We start from the raw sequence: 14743 nt of genomic DNA on the forward strand, positions 1-14743 counted from the left end.
TATTATTTATTGGTTCTTGCTAGTGATTATCAAATTGGTTTCCCCTTTGAAAGGGAAGAGGAGGAGGAAAGTTATAGTTTGTTCATTTTAGTATCACCTGCTTATTTTTTTTTTTTTTAGTCAGATCCGATTGTTAATGTATATCGGGTTTTTAATTGGTGGTAGTGTGCCCCACGCCAATAGGTTTTGTGACACAACTGGTCTAGTCTAACCTATTTTTTTTCTGCTGTACTAAAAGATTATCAAACTCAACCTACTATCTATACCAATATTTGATTAAACAAAATAGATTTGTAATAATTATAGACCCTGAAAAAAAATATTAGTAGAGGTATTAATAATAATAGTTAAGATTATGATGACTTATTTGGGAATTCAGTTTGTTGTTGTAACGGCTGTAGTTAGTAGTAGTTTACAAACATCTACATACATATGAAAAATATAAATTGTGGAGAAAATGATCATCAGGCAAAAACTTCTTTTTGAAGAGCTCTTGCTTAGGATGAGGAGAAGAGGAACTATCTGTGAAATCGGCAATATCATTAATGATATTGAATGGGATATACTATTGTTGCGAAAAAAAACTCTATTGTTTTCGTTCTCTTCCTGCCCCTCTTCTTTATATTTGTATATTTAAGTAATTTTGCTGTTACGATTCATTAATGAGATTGTAATCTACAATGAAGTTTTAACTTATCTATTTTTTGCTAGACTTAGCCGGTCGGTACTAAATTCCGATACTTACTAGCAAATTACATTGAACAACGAGCCGGTTCACCCAAGGCTGCCACGTTGTTGTACTTGCTGTTGTAATTGGAGTCATATACGGTTCCTTATGGTAATTCAGTTAAAAATATCTTGTGTAGGTCAAATGATTTTGGATAAACAGAAATTCATGGCTGTTCAATTTGAACACTACAATTGAGAAACACTTTTTTCCGTCAACTACATCTTTTGGTAATCTTTAATTATAATAAATAATAATGCCATGTCAATCATATATTAATACATCTATACTATTGTAAATGTTGTTAGTTTCTAAAGAATTGACTCGCTAGACTCTATTGATTATCAATAGTAAGTAAATATACCACACCACATTATAGCAGTGGGGTTTTCAAATAAGAAAAGACTGGCATCCTATTGGATATGCAAACATAAAAAACCTCACATGAAAACTCCATTAAGAATACGAAGAGTACTGGTGTAATTTTGCTAGTAATATATTGGTAACAGAAATAGTAATTAATAACAATAAATATAGTATATATGTATTATAAGTAGATATGTAGACTAATTGTATTGTCAATTTCTAAAGAATTGAACCCGCTAGATAAAAGTATTGTTTGTTAATGTTCGAAAAAACAGGATGTATATAACATGGAAAGAAATAAACTTCATCTAGATACTTACACTGTGGTGCTTGAAACTACTGTATAAGGAAATATTCTGCTAATACAGAAGACTGTAGAACCACAGGTTGAGGTATTCTGCTATATATAAGTAAGCTTTAATACTGTTAACGCCTTTTACACTCAGGAACCACTCTCGACTTTTAAATGAAATTTCCTATGAAGCAAAGAAAAAAAAATCTAAGAAAAGAAAATTAGAGTTTTTGGTGGAACCAGGGATCTATTTATATTGTTGATTGAGGTTATAATAATATGCGTTGTAGAAACGAAAAGAGAAAATTTCTAGGATTCGCGTCTCATGTTTGTTTATTGTTACAGTTTTAAAATGTCACTCTGTTAGTATTCTCGTCAAAGAATTGAATGAATCAGGTGATTTAAGCTGATAGATACTCTTGCTTACTTATTGCAATTATTCAAAAAATTATAGAAGTTATTGGGCGGTGCCTTTTGCGAAAGGTGTTAACTAATATATTTTAAACTTAGCTTCTATAGAAAATATACAATCTAACACCGTGAGGAATTTCCTCTATACGTAATAGAAAATTTCTTTCACAGTGGACTGAATTATCCATCTGAATTATCAGTCCACTTATTCCATCATCAATGAAATAGATTAGTGTATTATTCTCTTCAGTACAAGCACTACCATTATGCAATGCTAGCTTATTGTTGATAATTGGCCATGTTGCACATCCTAATTCGAACAGAAAAAGAAATACTATCTAACTGTGAATCAAAGTATTAAAACAAATCCAATAACATTCATTTATTCATACTTATTTATAATAAACTAATATAAAATTGTATTGTCAATTTCTATAGAATTGAACACACTATGAGATGATATTATTCGTTAGAATCCAAATTCCAGATAATAATCTGAAAACAAATTGTAAGTATTTTACTCTTTTAAACAAAAAACTTAAAATCCAGTATTGCTTTTTCCACATAAACAGAAACTATTAGTTGTAAATCCAATTGATATGTTCAAGAAAATTCAATTAGTCAAAAACATTAAGAAAATTTGGCGCTAATAACAAATTCCTAGAAAACAAAAGGTTTGACCTAAACACACTGATAAATCTAAATTGAGCACGTCTGAAAAATATTCCCCCTATTCTTCGCATTACCAAACAGTATTAACAAATTAGTAGGAGAAATATTAAAACAATAAAGAAAGGAAGTAGGAAAGAGAAATTTGAAAATAAATCTTTTTGGGGCTACTTGGTGGTATATTTATAAGGATTCATATTTCATCGTTAAACCACCCTACGTGCTGTTATTTCTGTATTCGTCTCAATTATACAGAAAATAAAGTTGTATACTTTCCCTTTGTCATCAAATTGAGGGTGGGCTGGCTAGTCAAGTTTGTAGATTTTTAACTTTTAGACGATTCTCTGCTAAACAGGGTCACTTTTTATTCTATTCCATCTAAAAATTCTAATATAGTTGCTAAACTTCTTGGTGTAAATAATTGAAGAACGCACGGCTTGTAAAGCATACAATTCATGTACCAAGTAGTTTGTTTGTTGTCATGCCAGCTACATCTAGAGAGATAAGGCTTTCATCAATTAGATAATTCAGGATTTGGGCTAACTAATGCTTCAGATACGTTTCCAGGATCAATGAACATCATTTTCTGAGAATTTCACAAAGTTGTCATAATATAAATAGATTAATACATAGCCACTCTCTTGATTGAGTAAAGTCTAAAACTCTATAAATAAGAATAAATAAGAAAATGACTTTTCTCTGGCTTATTATACTGTGATATTAGTTGCCAATTTTTGTTATTCTCTATATTCTCCTTATTCTTTCCTTGTAACCTAATAGTCAGGTTCAGCTTTCTAGTAGAATAAGAATAATTTTTGAATTTGGTTGGTCCATAGGGAATGAATAATGGCAATAATATCACCTCTTACAGTTTGTTATTGTTGGTTTTGAGTATCACTTATCGCGAGTAACTCAAACCTGAAACGTTTTTGACAATTTTGGTTATTGACTGAGACGAGCCAACAATTCTCCAAAGCTTGTAATGCTAACCAATATTCAATAAAACAAATAGACAGAGTAAAAACTCGTCCATTGAGCTACTCAATTGCCGTATATTCTTGCTGGTCGTTCATGCAACTGATTGCTCAAGAATATCCCGTAATAAAAAATACATTCTGTCCTCCTTTTCTTTCAAAACCCTCTCTATAGAATAATTACACTTCTATAAATTGTTTCAACATTTTGGTTTTTTCTAAGCTCTTTGTTCTTGTAGTTCTTTGTTATTGTTTTGCGTTGATTTTTTAGACGATCAAAATTCATCAAAAAAACTTCAATCAAATCCCCCCAACCCAACCCAACCTCTTTTTGGTAATTGAGTTGCAAAAAAAAAAAACACCAACAACAATGAACCCATAACCCAATTGGGAATTGTTAGGAAATGCAAAAGAAGTTAACGGCAAAAAAAAAAGAACAAATGGGAAAGAAACAATACATTTTTCAATCTAAGCCAAGATCCAAGAAGTTAGTTGATAGAAGTATTTGCAACTATTGATAAATTATTTTTAATAGCACTAATTTTATTCATTTATTTATTTTTTTTTATTCTGCTTCTTATTCTTCTGATTTCTTGATATATTCAACAAAAAAAGAAACTTAAAAAAAAGACAACTTTACATAATACAAACTAAATAACATCTAATAATAACAACACCCCTAACGACGAACTAATAATAATAATAATAATAAAGACAATAACAAATAATCGATACAATACATTTAATTATTCACCTAAATCCCCTGACCTCTGGCCAAACACTTTCTTTGTAGATGGGAGGGGAGCGGGGGGAGGAAATGAAAAACCATTGGCAACGAGAAAAAGAAAAAAATAAAATAAAATCTCTTCTTTTAGTATATGATTAAACTCGCACATTCACATAAACACTCATTGATATTGCTGTTGATTAGGTATGTTGTTATTTTGAATATTACCAAAATACAGGTATTGATCACTATAACCACCTTGTAATGGAATACCAGGTTGATGTTGACCTTGTTGTTGAGGAGGTACACCAGGATTACCAGCTCCTTGAGGATTGGAATAATGTGTAGGTAAACCATGAGAAGGCATTGGTGCCATTTGTTGCTGAGCTTGCTGTTGAGCTTGTTGTTGTTGCTGTTGTTGTTGTTGAATGTGATGAGCATGACCTGCAGCACCCATGACATTTGGATTGGTTGCTGGAGCAGGGCTTTGATCAGGTGAATCTCCTGTATTTCCATCACTTTGATTCTCTTGATCATCACCCAATCCTTCTTCAGGAGCATTCAAACATGCTTGAATCAAATTCTTCCCTTCAGATTTAGTGACCAAAGGTTGTAATTTAGGAGTGGTAAAAGTATAAACCAAACCAGTTTCTGAAACAACTAATAATAACACTTGAGTACCTGTCAATACTGATAATTCATAAGCTTTCTTCATAATCCCAGCTTTTCTTTTCGAAAAAGTAATATGACGTCTTGATTTTTCTTGAATGAATTTGATCTCAATTTTTCTTCTTTCCTTTTGAGTTTTACCTTGAGAAGTACCATCGTCATCATCGTCATCATCTACTGGTGCAGAAACATCAGCATTGTTGTTGCTGTTGCTGTTGTTGCTGTTATTGTTGTTATTGGTTGAATGGGAATTCCCCTCATTACCTTGACTAAATTCATTTGTTTCTTCTTTAATAGCCATGATTGATTTAAAAAGAATATAGAAATCTAAATTTTGTTAGTAATTTTGAACAAATAAAACACACGCACACACAAAGTCAAATACCCACTCACAGGTATTAACTTTTTAATGTGGTGGTATTATTCTTTTTTTTATTACCATGAATATCAGTAATCGAAAAAATCCAATTATGAACCAGTTCAGTTGTTATACATCCAACACCAATTCCATGTTGTTTTTAATTTTTAATTCTTTTGGTTTTCCCAATTTCCATTAGTTTTCCTAATTCAGATATTCATGAAATATATTCCTTCCATACTTATACATACAACTCTGGAGTAAGAAAAAAAAAGGTGGAAATATGAAACAAAGGTTTTAAAAATAAAAACAAAAAAATTTCTCTGTTTTGTCCTATTATCTATGAACAATTGTTTATTTGCTTTGTATAGTTATTTGGATTGATTTGAATCAATATAAAAATACAAATTAAAAATGAATGATAGTATTAGTAGTGGTAGTAGTAGTAGTAACTGATATTTGATAAATTAATCTGTTAATTTAATTGTCTTGTTACCCAATTTAGACAAATTAAGTATAAAGTAAGAGAGGAAAAAAAGGGAAGAAAAATAAAATTTTTTTGGTTGTTGTTGTTTTTTGAGTTTGAATAAAAGATTGGAAAAGGAAAAAATCATCAACGCCCCTTTCATTTACCATTTTTGGTAGACAGTGAACAAGGAGAGAGGAGAGGAGGAGTGGAATTGCACCTTTTTTCTATTGATGTTTGGATGTTGTCACGTGTACAACCATGATTGTTTTAAGTAATTTTTTTGATAAGCAAATTTTAAAATAATTCCCACTACTACGATTAGTTTATTCTTGTTTATACAGTTGTCAGTATGGGATACTTCCAGTTTGACAAATATTACTATGCAGTTGGCTGTTTCCTATATTATTCTAATGGATACACCGGGATTCATAACTGTAGGTCGTGCTTTAGATCATTCCTGGTTAGTTCCACTTACCTCCTTCCTCCTTGTTACCCACGGCCCACGCCCCACGCCTCTGTCTTGTTCCTAATTTTTTTTTGTTCTGCTTGTGTGGAATTATTCAATTGTTTCATTGCGTGGAGGAGGAAAGAATTGATTTTGGGGGAGGGTAGAAATCACCTGAGTGTGTTAAACCACACCACTAGAAAATTGTTCTAGACTCTACAACAAAGTGTTATTCTATATAATACAAAATTTATTGTCCAACCTACCTACCAACTATCATTACAACTATTACTAATCTATTACAATTGGATCGTCATGACCACCACCATTTTTCACCACACTATTTTCAACTTGTTGTTCAATTTCTGGTGTTTGGGAAACAGTACTTTCTGTATTGTTATTATTACTTGAATCGACATTATTACTCTTTTTGATTTCTTCTTCAGTATTTTCTCTAACGTCAATCGATAATCCATGTAATATTTTTTGCATTGTTGGTTTAATATTTTTCAATTCATCATTTGGTTTCCTAATTGATAATATCAATACTCTTAATAATTTACTTTTGGCAAGGATATTTTTCGGTAATTTATGAATAATATTAGTTAAATCATTTAATGATTTTATAATTTCATTGGTTGATAATGAAGAAGAATCTGAAGAAGAAGAAGTGGAAGAATCAAAGTCTAATAAATATTTAACTAAATTATTTTCAATCAATTTAAATTGATCAATTGTTTTTTCATTGGTTAAATTAAGTGAAGATTGTAATTTATCAAATTTTTTAATTTGTTCTTGTTCAGAATCAAATATAAAATTTCCCAATTGTTTATCATATTGATTGAATTCTTCTAATCCCCAATCTGGATCAATTTCAATCACTGGTTCTTTTACTTCTTTTGATTTTGCTTTGGGTTCTGTTTTAGGTTTGATTACAGGTAGCTTTTGTTTTTGTTGTTGTTGTGATGCCAGTGGTTGCTTTTGTTTTGGCTTTACTGCTTTTTTCACCTTCTTCTTTACGGGAGATTTAGGCTTAGTTTCATCCTCCTCTTCCATTGGTGGTGGTGTTGGTGGTGCTCCTTTAGATCCATATTCAATAAATAATCCCATTTCTGGTGGATCATTAGCCAATTCATATGCTGTTTGTAATAAATTATCTATTTTTCTTTTTTTACTTGATGTTGAAAAATAATCTTGAATCATTTGTTTAGTTAATGGTTTCAAATCATTAGTGTTTATCCATATATAAGTATCGTCACTGAAAAATCTTACTGGAACAATTATTGAAGGTTTCTTTTTCGATGGAGATTGTGGAGTGGGAGATGAAATTGATGTTGGAGGATTGGTTTTCGATTTTGGTTTTTTATTGGAAATATGTTCAGGTAATAAACTTTCATCTAATACCATTGCTGGCCATGCTGGATAACCTTTGACTTTTGCAAGCACAATAGATGTTGGTTGGTATTCCGACATTGATAGATACAGTGGTAATAGGATTATATTGTTGTGAAAAAAAAAAAATAGTTTAGGTTTGTTGACTGACTTTTTTTTTTTCCTCTATGAGATTTTTCAGTCTTCATTAATTGTTTACCTGCTTACGTGTTTACGTGTTTCACCTATATATTATTGTTGTATCTCTTATACACTCAGAGTAGCCCCTTTTTTAATCATTAAAATGCATTATTCCAAACATGAATTGTACCTTTGTCATCACTAGCTATCAATCTATTGGAATAACTATTATATTTTGTATAATTAATAGCAGATTTTTCATTAATTGATTTATCAACTTCGATTGTTTTGGTAGTTTGTTCACAATAATAAGGTAAATCATTACCACTTTTATTAGTATCATTATTAACTCCAATAGACAATATTTGTACTTGTCTGTCATTAGTATTTGAACGAGTAATAATCTTATTATGATCCTTAATATATTCAATATTACCTCTTTTAGTCAATTGTTCCCCACCAGAAACATTTTGCAGTAGTAAATAATTACCATTGGTGATATTATACATTTTCAAATCACCAATTTGATCAATGAAAATACATGAATCTTTTGATTGTTGCATAGATATAATTGAAGAATTTGAAACTTTATCTTCAATAATTCGCAGATTTCTTAAATCTAATGAATATATTTGTCCTAATGAATTACCAACACTAATATAATCTCCATTATATCCAATACAATTCTGGTCACCACCAACTACATAATTAACAAAGGCAATATCACTAACAGGTCCATTGTTATTATTAAGTCTTATATCAAATAAATTCAATCGAGAATTTCTCCCACAAGTAGCCATTAATTGATTATTAATAAATTTACAATCAATAATGGCATTTCTAACCATATCACGTTCTTCTCTTTTCGGGGTATTATAAAATTCATAATTTTTTTCACCAATTTCTAAATCGATTAATGATACAACATCTTTGGCAGCTACAATACAATTGAATTCAAATGTATCTACTACGCTGACATCAGGTATTTCAACACCAGTGACAATGGTTCTATCAACTCTAAATTGATCATTAATATCCATACTATAAAGTTTGTCATCGTTGACATTGGTGACAACTAATGAATCCGTTTGTGATATTATGGACATTGTTGATATAGCATTGTTTTGCGAGTTCACTTTAAAATTCCAATAACTTTCTTCAGTAGGTTGTCGTACTGTTAATGACATTTTGATTTATTGTATGCTATTGAAAATGTTGTTGATTCTCTAAGTGGTTAGAATAGTAAAGGTGTGTTTTCATTTTTTTATTTCACTTTTTTCTGTTTTATTCTATGGCTTAACATAAGTTTGCCCATATGCAGGAAATGATGTTTATATGAGCATAATCTTAGATTGACTGCAAAAGTTTTGTAAAAGAGGTTCTATGAGTCTATAACGGGTTCTGTTCTCTGGGGCATTGTAATGTATTTACTTCGTCATGAAAGTCATTTTTTAGGCAAATTGATTTTATTTAACATGTTACTTTGCAATATTGGCTGCTGACATTTTTTTATTTCAAATGTTTGTCCAATTCTCATCAAAAATCTTCCACACTTTGTAATTCAACAAAATTCCTCTTCATCCAAAAATAAACATTGACGCTTTTACGAACAGTTGCCATATCAACTAGCCTCACTAATCCGATAATAAATGTCATCAGCTGTTGGTAAAGAAAAAGAAAGTGAGACAATGTTTCAGGGGGGCTGGATATAGAGAAATATGCAAGTTTGATGAAAAAAGGCGGAATTTCAGACCCCAAAAATAACATTAAGAATTAGGCAAGTAATTGCAATACGATACAAATTTGATTTGAGTTGGTATTTTGTAATGAAGGAAGGTTGGTCATAAGGAGATGGTCATAGGTAAAGAAATGCAGATAAAGAAAAAGGTTATTGGGACGAGAAAGCAGAAGGATTATCACGACGCACAAAAAAAGAGTTACAATTATAAGGTGGGGAAGGCGGCCAGGGCGAGCATACAGGAGCCATTCTCACGTGTTTTCAAACACAACAACAATAAGGGTAATTTTAAACTACCGATTGTCTTGATTGATATATAGAAGGTGCTGGTTCAAATATATATCTGCTTCCAGAATCACAACAATTAGGATTCTATTAATGTAGAACACTTGACGGCAAGAAACAATGCCAATATTCTTTACATTTTGCTGTACCTTTATTTGCCACTTGTTGTTGTTCTAGCATCGTCTCAGTAAAATACTTGCATAGTTTTGAATGGAAATGGTATGAGAATCTGAAAGAGAACGATAAGCTAGGAAACCATTAACGAAAAATTGTACCAAGAATTTTCAAATCTTAAAGATCGTAATGCCATTTAGTATGGAAAAAAAAAGAAACTGGTGACAAGAAAAAAAAAACCACGTTGTTTTTCTTTTTATTTGGTGTTGGTGTTTCCCTTTTCGAAAGCCTCATATTATAGGAATATAGAATAATAATATCAATACTAACATTCTACAAGTATATAATACATCATTGACTATATCTATTAGGTGTGAGTATTTCACACTTGAAATGTAGATTTCGGGAACGAGAATTAGCAATGGAATAGGAATTTATGGAAACTCCGGCATCGAAAAACCTTTTCATTTTGTTTTTTGCTCTTTCTACATACAAAAAAAAAACTCTCTTCAGAATAACTTTGTTTAAAAATTCTCAAAGAAATACCACAATAACATAACCATATGCTTGTTGTTAGTTCTATTGCATCAATTACATTCTTGGGTGAAAAAAAAAAGAAGAAGCATTGAAAATTCATGTAAATAAAACTAACATTCTTTAGAGAAAAAGGGGGGTGAAGGAAGGAAGGAAGGTTAGTGGGGAGAGAGAAATGGAAGACTTAAACTTAGTTTGTTCTAGTTTGAGGTTTTGTGTCGTAGAAAGCCAACAGAAGAAGCAATTGAATCGGCCGGAGTAGTAATTAATTGAATAAATTTAGAAACATTAATTTTAGTGTATAGTTTTGTTGGGGGGAGATAATTGAACGAAAAGGCAAGAAAGGAGAGAATTGGGAGGGTAAAAATGAATACACAAAATTATAATTCAATTTTTTTTTTTGTTGTGTGGTGAGTCTGTGCTACGATTAAAGTAGTAGTCGGCTCTTTCTCTCTCTCGAGATATGCAGACGTACATTGCCCCCCTAATTTCTTCTATACCAAGCAAGTTCAACATTTCCGGGTTTACTTTCCACCTAACTAATAACTATTGCTATTCCCCTGTTCGCTCTCTCTCCTTAAAAACTTAGCAATTAATTAATTAGTATATAAATACAAACCAATTATCAACTGATTCTTTTTCTTTTCCAAAAATTCAATTCTTTTCTTTCTTACTTACTTTCTTTCTTTTCTTATCAATTATCCTTAAACACTGTTGTTTCTTTTCCACAGTTTGTTTACAAAAAAAAGAGTCATTAGAATCTATAATATTATTTTTAAAGCAACGTTACAAGTGATAACTTGAATAGAGACTATTTGCTTTACTTTACCTTGCTTTTTTTTTTCGTTTATCAGTCACGTCTTGATATTGCATAGTACTATTACCCACAATAAAATTCAAACTACCCCCGAGTCACCGTTTTCTTTTTGGAATTTTTATTTTTTTGAGGTTACTTTTTTCTTGCTTTGAATTTGAATTTGAATTGAATTGAATTGTGACTTTCTTCTTCCCTATCAAGCATTTTCCTTAGAAATTTTTATTTACAGTTATTATTTTCAGGTAACGTTTTTATACAGTTATAGATCTAATTAATTAATTGATAGTGTTGTGATCATGCCAATGGATTATCTTACCCCATCAACTTTACCACATCCAAAATTGAAGAGAACCAACACTGGGTTCACACCAAATCAAATTATTGCCTTGGATGCAGCAATCCCGGAATCAGCTAAACATATTTGGTACAAGTATTCTCAATTGAAAATATTGGATTCTCATAAAAGAAATGGTCCAGAAGACGAAGATAATGTTAAATCAGTCGTTGATGATCCAGACCGTTTTGAAGAAGAATTTGTTAAACATGTTGAAACATCTTTAGGTAGATCCATGTACAATTGTGACAATTTGGCTGCTTATCAAGCTGCATCAAACACTATCAGAGATGCTTTAGTCATTGATTGGGCTAATACCCAACAAAGACAAACCATTCAAGATGGTAAACGTGTTTATTATCTTTCATTGGAATTCCTTATGGGTAGAGCTATGGACAATGCCTTGATCAATTTGAACTCTGAGCAAAACACCCAGAAATCATTATCTGATTTAGGATTTAATTTGGAAGATGTTTTAGATCAAGAACCTGATGCAGCCTTGGGTAACGGTGGGTTAGGTAGATTGGCAGCTTGTTTTGTTGATTCATTGTCTTCTAAAAACTATAGTGGTTGGGGTTACGGGTTGAATTACCAATATGGTATTTTCAAACAAAAAATCATTGATGGTTACCAAATTGAAACACCAGACTATTGGTTGAATTATTCCAATCCTTGGGTTATTGATAGAAATGAAATTCAAATCCCAGTTGACTTTTACGGTTACGTTTACGAAGAACACGATCCAAACACCGGGAAGGTTAAAAAGAATTGGAATGGAGGTGAACGTGTTTTAGCAGTCGCTGCCGATTTCCCAATTCCTGGGTTTAACACTACCAACACCAATAACTTGCGTTTATGGAATGCTAAACCAACTACTGAATTTGATTTCAGCAAGTTCAATGCCGGTGATTACCAACAATCAGTTGCTGCTCAACAAAGAGCTGAATCAATCACTTCAGTGTTGTATCCAAATGACAATTTTGAAAAAGGTAAGGAATTGAGATTGAAACAACAATATTTCTGGGTTGCTGCTTCCTTGCATGATATTGTTAGAAGATTTAAAAAGAACCATAAATCCAATTGGCAGAAATTCCCTGATCAAGTTGCCATTCAATTGAATGATACTCATCCAACTTTGGCCGTGGTTGAATTGCAAAGAATCCTCGTTGATTTGGAAGGTTTAGATTGGGATGAAGCTTGGTCCATTGTCACCAAAGTTTTTGCTTATACCAACCACACTGTCATGGCTGAAGCCTTGGAAAAATGGCCAGTTGATTTAGTTGGTAGATTATTACCAAGACATTTGGAAATCATTTATGATATCAATTATTTCTTTTTGAAGAATGTGGAACACAGGTATCCAAATGATCGTGATTTATTAAGAAGAGTTTCTATCATTGAAGAGAGTCCAAAATCGGTCAGAATGGCTTATTTGGCTATTGTTGGTTCTCACAAAGTTAATGGTGTTGCTGAATTGCATTCTGAGTTGATCAAAACAACAATTTTCAAAGATTTTGTTAAAGTTTTCGGTCCAGATAAGTTCACTAATGTCACCAATGGTATTACACCAAGACGTTGGTTGAGACAAGCTAATCCTAAATTGGCAGCTTTGATTGCTGAAAAATTAGAAGATCCAAATTATGATTACTTGACCAACTTGGGTAAATTGAAGAAATTAGAGGCTTTTGTTGACGATTATGAATTTTTGAAAAGATGGGATGCGATTAAGTTTGATAATAAACGTCGTTTAGCTACTTTGATTAAGGAAACAACTGATGTTGATGTTGATCCAACAGTTTTGTTTGATGTTCAAGTTAAAAGAATCCATGAATACAAGAGACAGCAATTGAACATTTTTGCTGTTATTTATAGATATTTGCATATTAAGGAATTGTTGAGCAAGGGAGTCAGTATTGAAGAAATCAAGACCAAACATCACATTCCTAAGGCATCAATTTTCGGTGGTAAAGCTGCTCCAGGTTATTACATGGCCAAGACCATTATTCATTTGATCAATAAAGTTGGTGATGTTATTAATAATGATCCAGAAATTGGCAATTTGTTGAAAGTTGTCTTTATTCCTGATTACAATGTTTCTAAAGCAGAAATCATTTGTCCAGGTTCTGATTTATCCAACCATATCTCTACTGCTGGTACTGAAGCCTCTGGTACTTCGAATATGAAATTTGCCTTGAATGGTGGGTTGATTATTGGTACTGTTGATGGTGCCAATGTTGAAATCACTAGAGAAATTGGTGAAGAAAACATCTTTTTGTTTGGTAACTTGGCTGAATCAGTCGAAGAAATAAGACACAGACATGTTTATGAAGGAGTTAAAGTCCCAGAAAGTTTACAAAAAGTGTTCCATGCCATTGAATCAGGAGACTTTGGTTCACCTGAAGAATTCAAACCATTGATTGAAAGTATCAGAGATCATGGTGACTACTATTTGGTTACTGATGATTTTGATTTGTTTTTGGAAGCCCATAAGAAATTGGAAAAAGTATATGGACATCATGGAGGTGATGAACATGATAAGAGTCATATGAATGAATGGGTCAAAAAATCTGTTTTGAGTGTTGCTAATATGGGTTTCTTCTCAAGTGACAGATGTATTGACGAATATGCTGAAAACATTTGGAATGTTGAACCATCCAATGTTTAGTGGTCCTTGAAATTTTTTTGAAAGATCTTTTGTTGTTGTGTTTTACCACTTTTAATTCTTAGCTATTTTTTTTATATATATAGATTACATAGTTTCTATATTTGAATTTTGTTTTTGTTTTTCACTTAAATTAACAAGTTTTCATTTCTATTTAGTTTGTAATAAAAGTTGTTGTTGTTGTCGGTTGGTCAACTGTTAGTTGTTAAACGGATATTCGAATCAAGTTCGGATGGAGATAAACAAAACTCGCGGGAAAAATAGAAAAAAAAAAAGAAATTTTTTTGTTTATACTGAAAGCGGAATTTTGACTTGCTCGGCAATGAAGGGAGAGAAAGAGAAAGTAAGACAACGAGCGAGGGTTTTTTTTTTTGGTTCGGCTTGGGATCCCAGAGAAAGAAAAAAAGAGTACTTCATATCAATTCAAACTAATAAACTATAAATCACCATCATTTCATTTGTTTTATCTCCTATCATATACAAATACCCTTGGTTTTGATAATATCTATGGTATATATTTTTACTCATTAGTATATTTGGATAAAACTTTATATACCTAGATACTCATTTTTCTTTGTATCTTTTTTTGTTTTATTTACCCATCCTTCATATCTTTACAACCCTTGATACCTTACCTAAA

The 14743-nt window shown here is 31.5% G+C and overlaps 4 protein-coding genes across 4 annotated transcripts; 1 reads left to right on the forward strand and 3 right to left on the reverse strand. All coding sequences in view use genetic code 12, as the record gives it.

Annotated features, from left to right (window-relative positions):
* Positions 1-4347: 4347 nt before the first annotated feature.
* MCM1 (transcription factor) lies at positions 4348-5136 on the reverse strand (the record flags this gene model as incomplete). Its single annotated transcript, XM_715226.1, has 1 exon — positions 4348-5136. One exon carries the CDS (start codon positions 5134-5136, stop codon positions 4348-4350), a length of 789 nt encoding a protein of 262 aa, XP_720319.1.
* Positions 5137-6398: 1262 nt separating this feature from the next.
* CAALFM_C700910CA (uncharacterized protein) lies at positions 6399-7580 on the reverse strand (the record flags this gene model as incomplete). Its single annotated transcript, XM_715224.1, has 1 exon — positions 6399-7580. One exon carries the CDS (start codon positions 7578-7580, stop codon positions 6399-6401), a length of 1182 nt encoding a protein of 393 aa, XP_720317.1.
* Positions 7581-7777: 197 nt separating this feature from the next.
* CAALFM_C700920CA (uncharacterized protein) lies at positions 7778-8806 on the reverse strand (the record flags this gene model as incomplete). Its single annotated transcript, XM_715223.1, has 1 exon — positions 7778-8806. The coding sequence occupies one exon, from the start codon at positions 8804-8806 to the stop codon at positions 7778-7780; it is 1029 nt and encodes a 342-aa protein (XP_720316.1).
* Positions 8807-11403: 2597 nt separating this feature from the next.
* Positions 11404-14106, forward strand: GPH1 (glycogen phosphorylase; the record flags this gene model as incomplete). The annotated part of the gene is made up of 1 exon (XM_715222.1): positions 11404-14106. The coding sequence occupies one exon, from the start codon at positions 11404-11406 to the stop codon at positions 14104-14106; it is 2703 nt and encodes a 900-aa protein (XP_720315.1).
* Positions 14107-14743: the final 637 nt, after the last annotated feature.

The sequence above is a fragment of the Candida albicans genome, chromosome 7, assembly GCF_000182965.3.
Source record: "Candida albicans SC5314 chromosome 7, complete sequence".
Lineage (NCBI taxonomy): Eukaryota > Fungi > Ascomycota > Pichiomycetes > Serinales > Debaryomycetaceae > Candida > Candida albicans.